General features: G+C 42.7%; 1 protein-coding gene across 3 annotated transcripts in view; it reads right to left on the bottom strand.

Moving 5' to 3' along the window:
* Window positions 1-12,553: 12,553 nt before the first annotated feature.
* RAB11FIP2 (RAB11 family interacting protein 2) overlaps window positions 12,554-20,530 on the bottom strand; it is a 35,225-nt gene continuing 27,248 nt past the window's right edge. For 2 of the 3 annotated variants that reach the window (XM_084754430.1, XM_084754431.1), the window contains exon 5: window positions 12,554-16,661. In XM_084754430.1, the coding sequence (XP_084610556.1) occupies window positions 16,434-16,661 (228 nt within the window). In that variant the 3' untranslated portion in view covers window positions 12,554-16,433. The remainder of the gene's footprint in view (window positions 16,662-20,530) is intronic. The other variant, XM_084754432.1, reaches the window with a different exon arrangement.

Below are 20,530 nucleotides of genomic sequence, written 5' to 3'. Positions count from 1 at the left end.
GGTGAGCAAAACAAGGCACCTGGGACCCCTGGTGGGCGCAATCCCTGGGGGAAGCTGTGAAGAGACATGATGGTGTGTGTGGAGGGGGCAGGGTGGAGTGTATGGCAAATGAGGGGTAGAAATGGAAATTGTGAGGGAGGGAGGTGCAGAAGCTGACAGAAGTGTCAAGGCCTAGGAAACACGGAAGGGATGAGCAAGCTGGCCAGATACAATATGGGGGTAAACGCCAAGCCAGGTGGGATGGTAGGAAGGGCCTGGCGCGCAGCCTAGCGAGTCCGTCTCCTCTTAGGGCAGGGGTCCTCAGCCTTCCCAATGCTCAGGCCCTTTAAGACAGCTCCTCATGTTGTGGTGACCCCAAGCATAAAGTTATTTTCCTTACTACTTCATAACTGGAATTTTGCTATGGTTATGAATTGTAATTTAGATAGCTGACATGTAACCCCTGTGAAAGTGTCCTTTGACCCCCAAAAGGGGGTCGAGACCCACAGGTTAAGAACCACTGTTTTAGTTTGTTTTGCCTTAAGTATCCACTGGATAACCTTGTGACTCTCTGAAGACCAAATCAGATTTTCAATTTTCTCATTTCTTTATTTTGAAAATGTTAAAATTACAGAACAAAAACAAAAACCACCCTCTATACGCATGAATTCTCTTCACTATGACTGCAAAACCCGGGGGGGGGGGTGCGTTTTGATTTTGTGTTTTAGCTCCACACTCTTGTTTTGATCCTTTGACTATCAAACATACATGCTAACGGTTTTCACTGACGGATACTCTGATACATCCTGTTTCTAGGAACAAGGCCATTACATTACATACATAGCAACATACGGAAGGAAACGTTCATCCATTCCATTTATTTAGTAGTTCATATTCAATTTTCAGCTGTCTACCAAGGTTATTACCCCTTCGAATTAAAAATCCAGATATAGGGCTGGAGAGATGGCTCAAGGGCTAAGAACACTGACTGTTCTTCCAGAGGAGCCGGGTTCAATCCCCGGAGCCTGCAGGGCAGCTCACACCTGTCTGTAACTCTAGTTCCAGAGGATCTGACACCCTCATAGCAGTGCACATGAGATATAATTTTATCCAAAAAAATCCAGATATATTTGTGCAACCCATTTATGTATGTCTCTGCGGCCTGTCTTAATTTGGAACACTTTATTAAGCATGTATTGTTCACCTCCCCTCACACGTTCCACCTCATTCTGGTTTGGTTGTAATTTAAATTTTTTCTCATGATTAGATTAAAATGAAATATCTTTGGGGAAAACAAAAACAAAAACCTAGGAGATGCTGTCTTTTTAGAGTGTGGTGCACCTCAGGGCACTGCTCCCTTTTGAGTGCATCAATCTTTTTGTTTGTTTTTTACAATTTATAGTGATGCCTTGGTTTAAATTTCCAAATTATTTTGGTTGCAAACAGGTAAGTTAAAATAGTTAGTAGACACTCAGTAACATACTGGTCATTGAATTAGATGCTATAAGATTCAAGGCAAGGCAGACAATCTGGGAAAGAAACTAAATTCTAGGATGCTACTGCCCAAGTCATAAAGAAAGTCAGAGGATAAGTACCTAGCCTGGATTCCGTGTGATGTTTGTCTGAAAATCCTAGGGGAACAGCACTCTGTCTGTGGCCCTCCAGGGAGGACATCCACATCCGTGGCCCTCCAAGGCAGACATCCGCATCCGTGGCCCTCCAGAGAGGACATTCGCATCTGTAGTCCTCCCAGAGAGGACATTCGCATCTGTAGTCCTCCCAGGGAGGACATCCGCATGAGTCTTTACTAAGAGCCTGGCATAGAGCATCCCATGCCTTAGCCAGAGGATCTAAGTTCAGGATGTCACATGACTGCAGAGAAGCCCACCCCTTGTTTTTGTTGTCCTATTTCCTGTTTGTTTATACTGAGATTGGGTCTTATGTATCCCAGGATGCCCTCAAAGTTGAGGTCCTCTACCTCCCAAGTATGGGGAAGGTGACCCAGTGCCATGAGACCTTGCTCCAGATTCTTGACTATATGTGAGTCTCCTCTGTGGGACAGTGGTTTCTACATATTATTTTCCAAATATAGACTCTTTATTATATATAGAACATACATGCATCTAGAGCCAGATAATATAGGCTCCACATTATATACATAATATGGATATATGATATATATTTCCATATATATTCAGATAATATTGAAATTAGTCAAAAGATCTACTTTATTTAATTCTGAAACTAGTGTCTGCATATGAAAAAAACTTGAAACAAATGAAACAGGTGTTGGGAAGTTAATGTCTCTCATGCAAAGGGCTAGCTTTCTTCAGAAATAACCTCCACCCATGTCGTGTCTGCTTTTAGGCATGTTCTAGCTGGTATATCTTTGCAAATCAATATATGTCATAGGCTGTCAAGACACTTTTCTGTGGCCTTTTCCCTTCCCGCATCAAAGTAGGCTAAAGATTTAAGTAATCTCATAGTGGTTTTTTTGTTGTTACAATATATTGAATTGGATAGCACTTGACTAGTTGTTGTTTTCCTGTTATTTCATTACTGTCAACTTTTGTTTTTGTTTTTGTTTTTGTTTTTCAAGACAAGGTTTCTCTGTGCATAGCACTGGCTGTCCTGGACTCACTTTGTAGACCAGGCTGGCATCAAACTCACAGGGATCCGCCTGCCTCTGCCTCCCGAGTGCTGGGATTAAAGGCATGCTCCATCACACCTGGCTACTGTCAACATTTTAAAGATAAATATTCCAGGGAATTTTTTTTACTGATTTATTTATTTATTACCTTTACATCCTAGTCTTTGCTCCCTCCCTTCTCTCCTCTCAATCCCACCCTCCCTCTCCCCAACTCCTCAGAAAAGGGGAGCGCCCCCCTCAGCTCATCAAGCAGTATTAGGACTGAGTTCATCCTCTTCCCTGGAGGCCTGGCGAACAATGCCATCAGGTAGAAGCAGGCAGCAGCTTCCACATCAGAGACAGCCCCCGCTCCCCTCACTAGGGGACTCACAGGATCTGTGTAAGGAACCTAGTTCCAGTTCCAGGAAAATTTTAAAAGAGAAATTACTAGATTTTAGTTAACGGGTCCAAACATGGTAAACACACACACACACACACACACACACACACACACACACACACACACACACACACACGTATTACTAGATATGGTGAAATTGTCCTCCAAAAAGTTTATTTTGACTTATTCTCCAGATCAAAGTGTATGTTCCTTAATCAGGACAAGGAAGTGCACTCCTGTGGCTAACTGGTGAACACGTTGCTTATGCTGATGAGCAGATGTTCCCTAAGACAATTTGTAGTTTTTCTTTTTGGGCTTCTTTTATGAATACTTCAACCATGGTTTGTCTCGATATATGTATGAACACTTTATGTAAAAGAAAAACCAGTCACTGTCTAACATGTGTTGCAATCCTCCACACATGCTTCGTTTGCCTGCTGACATTATTATTACTACTTTTTTAAGGTTCAAAACCTTTAAAAAAATGTTTGACTTGGCAGGTCTTGTCTGTTCTGAGTCTATTAAGAGACAAAACAGAGCATAAGAGCCCACTTTTTGTTTGATGTTCTATGTATTTTACTTAAAATTTGAATGTATATAGAACTACTCTGGGACAAGGAGTGAGGTGGGAATTTGAATTTGTGTACTTACATTCATGGGCCTCAAGATTCTTATTGAATCCATCTTTTTACACTAATTTGGTGTCAGTTTTTCATTTTCCAAAGGTAAATGGGCTTGTTGCAGGAAGATAGATATTTTACTGTCAATAAAATAGTAGACTAAGGCCTTGTTAGTTCATGTTTATTAAATTTTCCCATTAGTGCTATTGAATTTGGAAACAACATTTAAAGAACTCCTTTTTCTATTATATCACTTATCTTCTCAATGATTTGGTTTTTGTCTCTCTCTTTTTTTTTTTTTTTTTTTTTTTTTTTTTTTTTTTTTTTTGGTCAAAACCAAAGAACTCCTATGTCACAAAGGTTGCTATTTTCTTACACAAACTATTTTTTCTTTCATATTTCTTTCAGAAAGATCTGTATACAATTCTAACCATAGTGAGTTCTCTGCCCTACAAAGAAAAAAAAATCACAAACCAATAAACATCACTGAATTAAAAGTTCTTACAATGAAGATAATTTTGTGCCTTTAAGTCTTGTCTAGAAATACCTTCTAGGGTTCAATTGTACCTTTTTATTAAAAAATATAGACATGGATAATTAAGAGTCCTGGAAAAACTGCAAGTGAGCTCAGCGTGCTGTGGGTGTGTCCACCATGAACCCACGGTCTAGGATCAGCCCTGTAGAGGGAGCATGGAGTAACCCATGGGCTAGGATCAGCCCTGTAGAGGGAGCATGGAGTAACCCACTGTCTAGGATCAGCACTGTAGAGGGAGCATGGAGTAACCCACTGTCTAGGATCAGCACTGTAGAGGGAGCATGGAGTAACCCACTGCCTAGGATCAGCACTGTAGAGGGAGCATGGAGTAACCCATGGGCTAGGATCAGCACTGTAGAGGGAGCATGGAGTAACCCATGGGCTAGGATCAGCACTGTAGAGGGAGCATGGAGTAACCCACTGTCTAGGATCAGCACTGTAGAGGGAGCATGGAGTAACCCATGGGCTAGGATCAGCCCTGTAGAGGGAGCATGGAGTAACCCACTGCCTAGGATCAGCACTGTAGAGGGAGCATGGAGTAACCCACTGCCTAGGATCAGCATTGTAGAGGAGTCTCAGCCTCTCTTGAAGGAACAATCTCCATGGGCTGGTGCTGCTGGAAGCAAATGCCATCTGGTTGTTTTCAATGAAACCACACTTAAAAGAGTAGAATCTGTCCCGGGGGGATGGTTCAATAGGTAAAGTGTTTGCCATGAGAGAATTAGAGCACAGGTCCAGATTCCCAGAACCCACGGGAAGCCCGATGCAGCAGTGTACACCGAAACTCCCAGCACAACAGCTAACCTGGTGGATATAGTACAAAACCAAGATACTCCCTCTCAAGCAAATATAGACTCTTTATTATATACAGAACATACATGCATCTAGAGCCAGATAATATAGGCTCTACATTATATATATAATATGGATATATGATATATATATATTTTATATATATTCAGATAATATTGAAATTGGTCAAAAGATGTACTTTAATTCTGAAACTAGTGTCTGCATATGAAAAAAAACTTGAAACAAATAAAACAGGTGTTGGGAAGTTAATGTCTCCCTCTCAAGCAAGGTGGGATGCAAAGAGCGACACTCAGGGTGTCCAGTGAGCTCTGCATGGGACTTCACACTCACACACACAGAGGAGAGATGGTATTGGCACAGGTCCTTTTATTCCCTCATTCCATTCTTCATTGGTAAGTATTAGAAAAAGTGCCTTGCACAAAGCAACTTCTCAGTACAAATTGAGTGGTGGGAAAGATGGAAAAAGGAAGGACAGATGGACACTGCAAAGGAATGATGCACTGAGAAGAGCTAACTGAACGCTGACCACCTTTCATGACACAACAGGAACTCTTGTTGATTGATCATTTGCACTTAGAACACAATATATTTGCCATATCAAGCTGAGTTTTATCTGAGCACATTCTTCCTGCCTTGTCAATAAAAGACACATGTTAAATAAATAAAACACTTAAATCAGAAAGTCTAGGCTGCTTGGAGTTCTCATCAAAATGACAGGTTTACTTTGTATCATGATGTAATTTTAAAACTTTAACTTAAGTGTTTCTGTGAGGACTCGTCAAAACATGCATCTATGCTCTTCCTATTTCAATCAAGGACCCCAAGGTTTTTTTTTCTTTCTCCTTCATTACAAATATGAACCAAACTAGAGTGGGGGCTCCTCCTTTCATCAAGGACAATGAAGAATGCTTATAACCATGGCTGCAGCATTTTAAAGAGCAGATAATGAGAATCCAGCATGCCGCCATCCCAAATCACATACAAAACACAAACACTTTACATGGAGTGGCCACTCTACCTTCCGCGCCGTCCCCACCCCCACCCTCCACCCACCCCCACCCCTCCCTCCAACCCCCTCCCCTCTCAAGCAATGGCTGAGTATCAGGGAGGCAACATTCAGACTTTGAGCACTGCGGCAAAGGTGGGCAGGTATCTCCTGCTCAGGATGGCAGGGGGCACGGACACACAGACACACAGATACACAGACACATACACTCTACTGTGGGCCCCTCACCAAAACGAGGAAACCACTAAGAAAAAGGGTGCACATGCCTATCAAGGCCTGGTGCCCCGGGACAGGAGTCTGGTTAGTTCTGTTTGCAGTCCATTGTGGCCATGTTTTCACACCAACCACTTGTCTTCTTGTGTGAATCCCCACAGCCTCTTATTTTTACTCATTTCAGAGGATCTTCCATTATAACACTATTTTAAAATACTCATAGCAACCATAGGGATCTTAATCATTGTCACTCATGCAAACAAGTGCTTAAATATGCACCTCCCACTAGGGGCTTGCAGTGAGGATTTTGTAATTTTGGCTTCTTAAAGAAAAACACACACAGAAATACTATAAAGGATATGTTTTCATTTTAATCCCAGGTGTGGGGATATGGGGCTGCTTCGCAGCTGACCATGATTTGCCTTGTGGTCTAGCAGAGGCGTGGTTTTCCAGCTGCAGATCTGTGTGGTGTGTGGCACATGGAATTCTGGGAAGTCTTCAGAAGATACATAAATGCTAGCACCCTGAAGGGTGGGTTGCTGGTTGGTGGCTGGGTTGCTGTTGGTTGTGGTTTGTTCAGTAGCCATGCGCAAAGAAGAAAGAAGAGGAGGAGGAGGAGGAGGAGGAGAAGGAAAGAGGAAGAAGAGCAGAAGGAAGACAAGAAATTAATTAGATACCCTGCCAGTGAACTCAACCCCCCCAGTCAGCAGGAAGCAGTCTAACAGTGTCGATGTCCCCTTCCCGCTCTATCCTTTCTCTCCCATCTAGTGTTAGAGGTTTGAAAGGGTGGAAGAAAAAAGGAACCCACAAAGTAGCAAATGCTAGAAATCCAAGGACTGAACTCAACCCCCGCCTCTTGCCTGGGATTCTTAGTTTCAAAAGAATTATATTAAACCCAAATAAGCACATAAGATTTGACTTTGCTGGAGATGAACAAAGTGTAGGGTTCTAAATGAAAGTCCCAGGAAGCCAAAGACTCAAAACTACACACAATTTTAAATGATGAAATAAGTGACATATGGATGTGAAAAGACTAAAAGGTGGTAAATGTGCCACTTAGACATGCGCAGAGAGGGGAGCTCGTTCAGTCCCTAGGAAATGAAAACTTAAAACCTGAGCGACAACTTTTGACTTTGATTATTCATGTACCTCAACAAGCAGGATGACTTTAGGGTATGGTTGATTCAATGACCAAATGATCAATCAAATGGAGTCAGGGGAAGGGAGAACTACAAATTAACTTGGGTAGAAAATAAGAAGCATGTACGGTCTTTGATAATATTGATAAAAGAATTGGAGGGAAGGGTAAAGTAATTTGAGTAATGATAGGTCTGGAATAGCCAGTGCAAGTCACTATATGGTATATGGTGAACTACTGTAGTTTTTGTTTTTGTTTTTGGTTTTTCGAGACAGGGTTTCTCTGGGTAGCCTTGGCTATCCTCGACTCACTTTGTAGACCAGGCTGGCCTCGAACTCACAGCGATCCGCCTGCCTCTGCCTCCTGAGTGCTGGGATTAAAGGCGGGCACCACCACGCCTGGCTCAACTACTGTAGTTTTTTGACAAGGAAATGTACTTTGTGGAACACCCACAAGTAGGTCACAGTGCTACTATGAGACTAGTGGGTATTAGACACTGTAAAAAGCAAACAAAAACAAAAAGGGAGTCCGGTTTGGGCACCAAAACACAAGGATTGAAAGCAGCTCAGAGAGCTGGCTCAGGGGTTAAGAGCACCTGTTGCTCTTGCAGAGGCCCTGAATTCTGTTCACAGCATCCATATGGTGGCTCACAGTCACCCACAATTCCAGTCCCCGATTCTGTGCATTCTGCTGCTGGCCTCCATCGTATCGCATGCTTGTGGCACACACATGCACGTAGGCACACACACATGCATGTAGGCAAACCACTCACATACATAAAATAATTTGAAACATTTACAAAGGAATTCAGGAAGGCAGTGCTAAAGGTGATTCTGTGATAGAAAACTGCAGTCCTCTAGTTCTCATGGATTGGTGGAGACCAAGCATACTCCTTGAATATTCCTTGAGAAGTTGTCCTGAGAGGTTACAGCTCATCATGTTGCAGGACTGAGGCCATGTGGGTGGGGCAGGGCTTCTTAGAACTACTTCTGGCTGGAAGGGGTGAACCCAGGTGTTACTCCGTGGCTTAGGAAACTTCAGTTTTCAGGGTTGGGTAGAAAAATAAGTTGGTAATGTGCTTGCCATACAAGCATGAATTCAGTCCCCGCTAGTCATGTAAAAAGAGCTGGGTGCATGGCCCGTGTCTGTAATCCCAGCACTGGGGCAGCTGGGACAAGAAGGCCTCTGAGCCACGCCCAGCCAGGACAGCTGAACTGGTGAACTCCATGGTCGCTGAACGATCCTGTCTCAAAATATAAGGCAGGAGGGAATTTGCAAAGACTCCTCATGTCAGCCTCTGGCCTCAACCCACACACCTATGGACAGACACATGGGCACAGAGAGAGGAAGGGGAAGGAGGAGGATAAGGGAGAACGGGAAAGGAGAGAGAGAGAGAGAGAGAGAGAGAGAGAGAGAGAGAGAGAGAGAGAGAGAGAGGAGTGGGGGGAGGGAGAGAGGAGAGAAAGACAGATGGAGGGGAGGGAGGAGATCAGTTTTCACCAGGTCACTCTGTAGACACATCCCGTGTTAACTGTTCCATCTTCTCTTAATCCCAAGGAAAGACACAGCTCGTGGTGTTTATATGCAACAGGATTAATGTACACTCTGAGGCCCATAATCCCAGAGTGAGCCAGGCTACTCAGATCAGCATTTGCAGGACCAGAAGGACACTTGGTGCTTTGTCCCAAGGATGACCCCAGGACATTGAAGGTAACCCCTCCACCCAACCCTCCTCTTGGCTTCACAGCACATTGACTTCTCATGGTCCTGGAATTTCTCACAGAAGCACAAATCTTAGAAGCATAATTCTAGTTCATATTGTTGCCAACATTTTTATTTCAAATAAGCTAAAATACATGGCATTTGCACACTCCAGTACACACCTATCCCATGCGTGTGCAAGGGGCCAGAGGATGCTGGGTTCTACTGTCTCCAGTGCCCACGGCACAGGCATGTGCACGGCCACACTTACATCAGCACTGGGGATTTGAATTCAGGTCTTCATCAAGAACATTTACCCACTCAGTGTTCTCCGTGGCTCCTACAGGTCACCTTGACCCTTGCACGGAGTTAGAGAAGCTCCTCAGTGTGGAGAGCCTCACTGCTGAGTTTCAGACTTACACTGTCTCCATTAAACACATGGCCTGAATAGTTCATGTTTTGTGCCTCGTTTGCTGTACACAGCTTCGTGAGGTGCATCATGGCATTCAGACATTCCTAACAGATGGTTTCAAAGGCTACATATTATATAGCAACAAGTGGATGGCTTTGTAACATATGCATCACAGATTAAAATATTTTACGGCTTTTAAATCATGAAAGATGTTCAATAGCAGTATATCAATAAAAATTTAAATGTAAACATAGACACTAAATGCTACTATACGGTTAGCTAAGTGCTAATGAATTAGCTCTTTAAAAGTACTGCTTTCCAGCAAAGTTCCGCAGAATTCACCTTTATTAACCCAGAGCTGACAAATTTTACCTTGAGTTGGGCCCACTGTCTCTCCATTCCAGTCCTAGGACATTATCTGCCTTTTCCAGAAGGCCTCCTTCCTCACTGGGAAGGCAATAAACTGGACACAACCCATTGCGTTCCCTTAATATCATCTTGAGCAGAATTTTCTGAAAGGGGCTGCAGCTACAGGTCCAAATGGCACTTTCTGAATTACTCGCACTTTCTCCTCTAGCCTCCTAATATTAGGTTTCCATGAGAGATGAAGTGAATGAGGACACCACAGTTGTCACCTAAGGGTGGACTTGGGAGGTCTCGGTGCCATCGGCATTGCGATGAATGAAAACCACAAAGACACTCAGAGGTGGCTTCACACATCACACTACCCTGACTGAAGACAAAGCATAACAACCTTTTCTTCTGACAAGACTTAGAATGCCATTCTGTATTTCTACTGAAAGAGATTTAAGCTGAGCTTTAACTTTTCCTACTCATTCATCTGTATGGGTGTGGGCATGCACACAACACGTCTATGAGGGCCGGAGGACAACCTGCAGCAGCCAGCTCTCTCCTTCCACTTGTGTATTCTGGAGACTGAACCCATTTGTGGCAAGTGCTTTTACCTGCTAAGCCATCCCTCTGGCCCTCAACTCCGTTTTGGTTATGAAAAGGATAGATTTTTTTTTTAAATGAATGGTTTTTTTGACAAAATGATAGTGACCATCACAAAGTCAGGAAGTGGCCATTAAGCAAAACTCTCACCTGAACTTGTCAGCTGGCCTCATCGTTCATCTTAGTGCATCTTTGATTTAGGTACACACGCAACACAGCTTCCCACCGCACAGCATGTGGACTGCACCCTGCTCTCTCCCATGCTGTTGTCTCTGACTTCACTTGTGACTTTTTTAAGGCTAGGGAAGGGCCCGAGAACTCATGCTACCGGTGCCTAGACGCTGCTCCAGGGACAAGCCGTGAGCACCAATGACACAGTCCAGCCATCTCAGCTCATCCGAGTAGAATTTTAAACAACTGATGTGTAAAATCTAAACATGCTTCAAAATAGCCGGGTGGCTCAGCTCTTAGTGAAGGTCCCGAGTTGCAGCACCTAAGCAGGAGGTCTAGGTGCTAACTCCAGAGAGATCTAACCCCTCTGGCCTCTGTGGGCGGGCGCCTGTGCTCTGGAGCTGACCGGTTTCAAGTCCCTGTCCTTGGGATCTTTATATTCTTACCCTTGTCATAACTGCATGGCCCTGAGGTGTGTGGAGCTAGTCACATGCTTCAGTGAGCGCACTGGGTGAGCATGAGTCAACCTCTTGCTCAGCTACTGCAGCAAGAGTGAGGAAGACTATGAGAAATATTAGAGCAGCCAGAAGCTTTACTATGCTCATTTCTTAAAGCACAGAACAAGAACTCACCAACTTCGGTATCAATAGTACTAACCAGACATCATCCTGAGTTTGACCATCACACAGCAGAGTTGAAAACCCCTAAGAAATCTGCAATCTTATTTTCTCCCATGAATCCTAGCATGTGGTAGGACTACCAACAGATAAAAAAAATAAAACCCACTGGACATTTAGGCATGAAACTTTAGTGTGTGAAAAGCATGAAAAAAAAAAGCATTTTGGGGGTTCAAATAATCTTAAGTAACTGCATAGCTACAAAAAGGTAGACGTGTGAAAATTTGTCATGCAAGATTGTTTAAGGAAAGTATAAAATGTGAGGCATTTGGATCATAAGCCCATCTGAACAAATACATTTGTGGGACAGGAACTACCCTGAAAAGTGACAACTTCTTGATGCCACTGACTTTCGGCTCCCCAATTGCCCTTAAATGCCTTTATCTCTGCAGACTGAGAGTAAGTCTAGACTATGGCTAGCTAGCAGGAAGAGAGGGGGCAGGTTAAAGACCCTGCAAAACCAACAACCACTACAGAGCAGGAAGATAAGCCACTGTGCAGAGCAAGCTCTTGCTCTAAAGGGGCCTGACTGACACCTAGGAACACACATGAACTGCATCTCAGAATCGAGACTCCAGATTCCACAGCAGCATCAGCAATGCTGGGCACACGGCCATCTTGCCAACCCCATCTTACTCTTCCTTGACTATAATTTCCTCCAGAACCTGTGTCCTCTTTGCCTGAGTCGTGAGAAATGAAGCGACACAGAAGAAAGCTCTTACCACAGGCCTCAGCCTGAATGACAGCATTCATGAGGCAGTTTCCATGTTAAACCTCATCCCCCTGGGAGCAAGTCTCATGGTAGAACGCATGTATCTCCACATGTGCTGTTACCTTTAAGTTCTTAGAAACTTCTCTGGGGCGGGGGAGATAGCTCAGGGATAAGTGGGATTGCTAAGGAAGTCTGACGCCTGAGTTTGATCCCTAGCTTCCATTAAAAGCTAAATACAGCAGTGCAAGTGTCTGTAATCTGAACATGGCCCGTGAGAAGGGAAGGACCTGTGCACATGCGCATGTGCTCTTTCTCACCACACATAAACATAGGTACACACACACACACACACACAGAGAGAGAGAGAGAGAGAGAGAGAGAGAGAGAGAGAGAGAGAGAGAGAGAGAGAGAGAGAGACAGACAGACTGACTTTACAGAACCACACTCTCTACAAGGCAGGTCTAGAGGCCTTATGACCTTATTGAACATGTGTCCCAACACAGCCTATCTCTTGATCAAGAGACAATAAAGACACCTATGGAAATGCATGGTAGGAACAGCTTTATCTACAATAAGAAATTCTGATGACTGGATTAAGTTTAAACACTTTAATCAACTATAACAAATCAATTACCATATATAAAAATTCTGACTCATGCATCAGATTACATAAATTATACAACTGTCACATTATACAATGTTTATATACTTTTGTACCTGCAAAAATGTATATGAGCTACTAAGCATTTATTTAAGAAGGTAGGGGTAATACTTTCCAATATAAATAATGCTTACATCATTCAAACACTTGCTAACAACATACATTTCTAGATCTGCAGCATTTCTTGTACCTCACAAAACAATCTAGAAGCTTCAGAAATTAAAAGGCCCAAATGTACCATTAGGTAACAGACTTCAATTCCATTGTAAGGGTTGATATTTTTTTGACAGAGAGAAGTAAACGAAATAAAATGTCAACTTTAGTTTAATGCTTGAAGAGCTTCTACACATCTTATTAAATACATCAGGAAGCCCTTCATATGCAGATTAATTAGTGAAGGTGCTACCTATTGCATATTAAATACCTCCAAGGACAGCATCTGGATTATTAAAGTTAGAAATCTGTGAAAATGGGGGCTTTCGGTATGTGCTGACAGACCCTCTCCAATACCACCATGAGCTTACAGTGCAGTCCTTCCCTCTGCTGAAGAGAGATCAAGTGACTGGGCATGCTCACACTTCGCCCACCCAACCCAGCGACACCCATCACACCTATAGGACTGACAACAGATACACAGACAGCAAGGGGTTTTAGCCTGCTTTTCCAATCCAAAGTAAGCTGCTTTTATTTTTTCAGGGAAAACAAGGCTACCCAGGAAAACCAAAGCTTCAGTGTAACAGTCACTATAGATACTTAGAGACAGCAGGTCTTCCTTTTCATTTTTCATGTTTAAGGTTCTCCTTGTTACGGAACAGTCACTCGCACGGGGTGGGAGGGGGGAGAGGGGGGCATGAGAGAGCAGGTCTGTCACTAACCTGACTCACTTGGGTTTCCACTCCTGAAACCCTTGTAAATACAAGGCAACGTTTTCACAGTTTGAAAAGAGCAACTAGAACTGGACTTACCGCCAAAGCAACACATGTAGTTATGCATAATCTATGAAGGGCACTACATCCATGGGAGGAGGGCAAAAGCAGGGCTGGGTGCAGCGCACAGCAGCAGAAGGCGATGCCTCCAGTACTTACTCTAAGTGAGTTACACGGTGTCTTATATACAACTCTAAGCCATGACCTTGGTGTTCAAGGAATGACACTTGAAGTCCCAGTGGCAGGGTGGTGTAGCAATACTGTCAGGCTGAGTTTAGAACTGGGAAGAGACTGGTTGTAAAACACTGTTGTTGTTTTAAGAAACAGTTTAATTATGTAACAGAAGTGTGTTAGCTTAAATCAGGCTTGAGATAAGTGTTGACTCTGTGATTAAAAAAAAAAGTCTTAGTGGAAGTGTTTTTGAGCACATATTTTTAGGCTAAAAGCAGAAATAAAATATCTTTAAAAATCTATTGTGCATGCACTGTTTACTGCAACATACATTTTCCACTTCTAAGTTAATACAAAAATAAATGAGAATATTCCATGTTACATTTGGAAAATAGACGAGTTGACCTCTTGGCCTTCTTTCTACAGTACCCGGCTCCCACACGCACGCAGACACTGCTATGTGCTGTGCTCACTTGGGAGCACGTATTACTTTGTAAGTTTGTCATGCTGACTGATGACACAAACATTAAGTTCACAAGTGAAACTCTTACCACTAGATACAACACTTCCTGGAGTGTAAACGTAGATGTTTGATTTGTCTCAGACTTTTTTTTTTTTAATTTAGCAACAATGACTGTGCCTCAGACAAACCTCAGTGCCTACAAGACCGCCAATGGACAAAGCTTCATTGTAGACTCTGAAAAGGTAAGCAAGCACGCATTCAGCCAGTCACTCAGGCAGGCAGAGGAGCCCACGCACATAGGCTCTCATGGAGGCAAAAGCTGCCTATGACTGACTTCTCATAAAAGAAACGACGGCATTTAGATGAGATTTATGGGAAACTTATTCCCAGGACAAAATGGACAGCTCGGGTTCACTCTAGAAAGGACATATTTGGCCAGCGCATGTGTTGTACCTGCAGATATCTGTTATAATACTGAACACATGGATTTAGGTGCTTTAAAAGTTGTAAGGTCTCAGCAATGGCATGATGAAAATACGTAAGGATTTGGTAACATCTAATAAATGTTAACTTTAAATTGCACCATTTAAAAAATTACATTTACCAAGACCTCACATGGGAAAATCAAATCTACCTTATACTTTGAAGTTTATTTGGAATCACTTTGGTTATTAATTAAGTGGAAGGACAACTGATTGTAAAAAGCCATTTTTCCTTCTCTTTTAATTTTAGAAAAGTATTTAAGTTTGTACTTGGGAAAAAATTGACTTCAAAACCCATGTTTTCTAGAAAACCATAGAAACTCAGAAAATACAGATAACAAGGGATTTGTGACTAAGAAATATGAAAATCAGTAAAACTACAATCTTTGCATTCATTTAACTCTCAGTGAAGTCTTACTAGAGATAAACATCGGTAAAATGCACTCACTAAGGGCTATGAAGCCACTTGGCACCACTCTCTGCATGTGGCAGTCCTTTCACCCTCAATTCAGAGTGTTGAGACCTGAAAATACAAGCAGAAGATCTGCAATATTCTTATTTCACTGCTTTTCACTTTAAATTTTAGGATAATTTTATACACACACACAAAGTTAATCCACAGAGGAACTACCACTCTAGGGAGGCAGGCTTAAACAAAGACCCCATAGTTTGTGATGTCAGTTCCTCCAGGGTGCACGTGGGTCGCTGCACACTGTGATGCTGGTGAAGACCTGCTCTCGGCACTCACTGCTGCAATGGGCTTTGGCTCAGGCCTCAAAGGCAACTGAGTGTTCTTTTACTGATGAGACTGAAACCATGCCCAGCCCTCACTGCTAGAACTTGCTGCTGCCTTGGGTTATCAGGTAACAGACGGTCACCCCACCCCCTGCTCATTTTCAGACATGACTTTGCACAGCTGTCTTTGCTCACGACCCACCACAGCACGAGCAGCACCTGCCTGTCTCCTCGCACACGTCCCGTAAGCCCGGCGAGCAGCAGAGCCCGGCTGGAGACGTCACGCTAACGCTTGTCAGCCCTTGAAAGCCGACGTGAGCCCACCACGGGGCTGGGGCAAAGTTGGAAGCTGGAGCTAGATGCAGTGAATACCGTCAACCTCAGGCTTCAGACAGTCAGGACTGGATTGAACCAGCTTCTCTACAGAAGTGGGGTGGTCCTGGTGACAAGCCATCCTGGGTGTATACGGCAAACACGCACTTTAATGTTTTTTAATGTCATAAAAACGCACGTGTATATGAGGTATATGCATGTAGTTTATATACAAAGACACACAAACATACATGGTCATGTGTGAGGAACTCTTTCTCAGTAGTGTTATAATGAGCAGTGCTCCTGACTCTGAGTGTGTCTCCAGACTGACTTCTGAGACTCCAACAATAGTATCGATTCTGCTTTATGGCATCTATTCCTGAGGAACAACTCGTGGGCTGTTGGATATATTTCCAGGCCTATGGCAGACAGAGGTCAGGCACCAGCACCCAAGTGATGCCACAGAACTGCTCACTCATCAAGGCATGGCTCATTTTCAGTTTAAGAGTTTAGAGTGTTTTTATCACCTCAAAGGTTACTCTTGACAACACCTGTGAATATGTACAAGGCTTTTTTTCCCAATGGTGGAGGGTAGGAAGTGAAAACCAAGTGTGGTCTCTTCCAGTAATGCCCTCCCTCCTGTCCTCCCTTCCTCCCCCCTTCCTTACTTCCTTCTTATTCCCCCTTCTCTTCCCAACTATAAATACAGTCCTGTTGGCTCCACTAGCTATTGGTGAACTTGCCAGCCTTCCTGGATGGCTCATAGGGCACCCGCAGGATGCTGGGCGTCTCTTCCATCACCCTGACAAGGAGGTTGTCAATGTAGTCCTCGAGCTCCCGGATGTGCGTGTCCTTCCTCCGAAGCAGCTCTTGGTGCTTCCCCAGCTCCTGCAGCACCTCTTCATAGGTCAGACTCCGGTACCCAGCCGTGGCGTCGAAAGGGTTGCTGTCCTGGAAAGAAATACAGAACTGCTACAGCACGAGGACACAGGGACACACACATAAAGAGCTAGTCCGAATTCCACCTTCTGCTTCTGCTGAAGCTGATACAGTTCTCTCCAGCCACAGCTACAGTCAGGTGCCAGGAGGGAGGGCAGACAGACCGAAAGCTTGATTTGACCTCAGCACTTGAAACTGGGAACAACGTCCTAGTGCCAGAGACTGCCTGAATCTGTGAGGACAAGAGCTGAGACCGCAGCTCAGTAGCCTTGCCTAGCATGCAAAAGCCCCTCAGCTCCATCCCCAGCACACTACAGGGAACAGACAGGACATGCTTTGTAATTCTAACTACTTAGCCAATGCAATGAAAACAGGTTAAAACCAAACAACTGTAAGAATCTAGTCAAAGCACTGCCAAGAAGCTATAGAAAACTGCACACGTAGATACTGTCCTCACAGAATCCTACCTCTAAACTCAGATTCACACTTCCACCCCGGCTTTTTAATTGATGATGACTGTGAGAAACAGAAATACCAGTCTGCCTCTCTGGTTACCTGGAGGTAACCCAGTGAGCACTGCCCAAGGCTGACCAGCAGGGTGAGCTTCTTCCTGATTAGTGGATGCTTTCATTTCCCATAAGCAACATCCATTCCTTTGATGGTGTTTTCCCCTTTTGGCCCTGTTACCAGGAAGCTCAGAACTCAGCTTCTCTTGGGCAGGACCGCTGCATGTCCTCTCATCTCGCTGATTTACTTAGCTAAAGATATTCAAACCAAAGCATAAACACAACCTAGAGAGAGTCTTCTCTAACTTGTTTTATTCTAAAGTATTGTGACACCAAAATCTAAAGAAAAAAAAATTTGTGAGGATGTCTTTAATATATATCCTCTATTCAATGCCCTGGGGTTTAGATTTCTGCTGTGCAAATGTCTAGATACAGAGTAGCACATTTTATGCCTTTAAAACATAGTTCTATTCCTAAACCCAACAATTTAGGATGATTTGCACCACTTCTGGCCAAACACTTGCATTTTGTTTTTGTTTTTGTTTTTTTAAAAAGACATCATCTAACATATGAAGGAAGCCGGTTCTCTTGTTCCTAAGGCAGCAGAGGACTGGCAAGGACTAGGGAACACAGAAAGACTTGTTGCCACAGAAATCATGTCTCTCCCATCTTCAGCACCTACTTGGACTGTGTCATGCATCTGGAGCTTTCTGTTAAAGCCCAGGCCAGCACTTTCACCATATGCTCCCACTCCAAGACCCCAGGGCATAGGTTGGCAGAAGCTGTCACTCCAATGTGTCCCTCCTTCCTGTGTACAAACTGTAGGCTGAGAACCCTCTGCCATACGCCAGGCCTCAGAGTTTGGGTAGTGAGAGCTTGCGACAGGCTCCACGTGGGCAGCAGGACCAGCATGGACAATTAACAAACAGGGCTCAAGGTCCAGCGGCCTGTCCCAGGCCAGGGAGGCATGTCCAGGAAGCATGCCCAAGAGAAGAGAGGCTCTGGAGATGCCCACTGCACCATCGAGCATGGTATCGCCGCTTTTGAGGCTTTGTAGACTTCCTAGAAAAGAGGATCACTTCTTAACTGCTAGGATCAGCGTGAGCAGAGACACCTTTGAGGCGATGCTCTAGGGGACTGACATGGCAGCTCTGGGTGGTCTCACTGGGAGAGCAAGTTACTTCCAGAGCTACTGAAATACTGAAGACATTGATTTAGATGCTTCAAAAACCCTTCATAGGCTCTATAATGGCACAATAAAAAATATGTGAAGGATTTTTGAACATTTAATAAATGTTAATTTAAAATAGTACCATTTAAAAAATAATGCTTACCAAGACCACAAACAGGAAAATCAAATCCTTTACTAGATTTTGAAGTTTATTATAAGCTTACTTTAATCATAAGTCAAACACAGTATTTAAGGAAAGTGAGTCTGAATTATGTAAGACATACTTTAAACAACTCATTTTATTTTCCATTAGTAAATAGGAAAATTTGAAGCTTTATGAATTAAATTATTTATGTCCCAACTTTTCAAACGTTGCTCTTAAGCACCATATGGATAATTCTGAAGGTAATGTTGGCGTCTACCTTCCCTCCTGGGTCAGTTCAGCCTATAGCATGGTGCACTGGACACTCGTTGTTTAGAATTATGGTATAAATTTATTAATTATATTCTCATAAAACATAAATTGTATTATGCATTTTCTATAGTAAAGACAAGATAAATTATAGAGAGCTTTTAATTTGTCATGAAAAGCTAACCTCTGTACAAGTAATATTTATGGGGACGAGGCTGAAGCGGCCGTGCCTCACTTTCCTCAGCTGCTGAGACAGCTCCTCTAACCCTTTCAGGTCCAGATTTCTGTTATCTAGTCAGTGATTCTTTTTCTGAACTACATTTTAAAAAATAATAAAGCCCAGCTAATGTGATTTCATTTTCTAATAAAATATTCACTGGAAAATCTGAGAATCATGCGAGTCATGAAATTAAACTAAACGGGCTATGTTACTTACAGGTTACTTGTTTTGAGGTGTTTTTTTTTTTCAATAGAATTAACATATTATCATCTGTTAAGATTCTAATTATAATCAAATTATATAATAATTGCAATGATTTTTCAAAGTACAAGTGAGGGCATACATTTAAAAATCACTCACATGGTTACATTTAATATTGTATCAATCATGCTAATTAATGTAGCTAATATTAACATTTATTTTAAAATAATGAAGATAAATGAAATGGCACAAATTTCATTATGACATAATAAGTCTAAATGCCATGTTGGGAACCACCTTAGTCTCCCAAGGTTACCTGATATTTCACAGTACTATTCAATACTTCACAGCCAAAATGAACAACACACAAACACATTCTTTCCCGCCCTCACTGCAGCCTAATTCCTAGAAATATACTTTTGTTCTTAGTGAAGTCCTCCTGTGTTCTTTTGCAGGTGGAAATTTCACCTAAAGTTCAACATCAGGTTTCTGAACAGGAAAACATCTTAGAGACACGTGCATCAAAGGCTACACTCTGGGGAAAAAATAAAAATAACTAATACAGCTCAGGCTTGGCTACAGATATCACTTAATGTTTATAAACCATGAAAATTTTCTAACTTTAGTTATATAACTCTTAAACTGACATATTACTATACACAGAGGTTTATAATGTCAAAGGAAATAACAAAGATTAATATTAACTGATATTAACAATGTTAAAACGTTTTCTGATCTTAACAAATTAGTTTGTTTGAAGATAGAAACTCTCAAGCAAATACAAAATTGTTTTTCAAAAGGTATATTTACTAATATCCAGGAAAAACTGAAAACTTCAATGAGCAAACGCAGCCTGCAATGGGGATGCTACGAATGCAGTTTTTTGCCCCTATACTTCATGGACAGCACAAACTTGAAAGATGTTTTCCTGTTTTGAAATTTAATATAAATGCCCTTGCCTCTTTTCTTCCACAACTAACCCTTCCCTTTTCTACCTCACGTCTGCTGAGGTGAGTTCCCTTACACACACTAAGATGGAGGTTGGGGAAGAGAAGAGCAGTCCTCTATGAAGTTTGCTACCAGAATTTTAGATAATAAGGCTCATGTGGAAGATTCTCAGAATTAGCTATTTTTACCTTACATACAATCTAGCCTTTTAAAGTAGGAAATAGACACACACACACACACACACACACACACACACACACACACACACACACACACTACAATATTTAAATTCAGACAAAAGCAAATTATCAAGACTCAAAATAACTGAAGATTTAAAGAAAGGTTGCCCTGGTAACCAAATATTGGTGGGGTCCTCACTGACATCCAAGGCAACTGGAAGGAGAGGGAGGAGATGAAGCCTGG

This window comes from Acomys minous, assembly GCF_964271855.1.
Source record: "Acomys minous genome assembly, chromosome: 2".
Lineage (NCBI taxonomy): Eukaryota > Metazoa > Chordata > Mammalia > Rodentia > Muridae > Acomys > Acomys minous.
The sequence above is the reverse complement of the archived record's forward strand: the minus strand, read 5'-3'. Positions and strand labels throughout refer to the sequence as shown.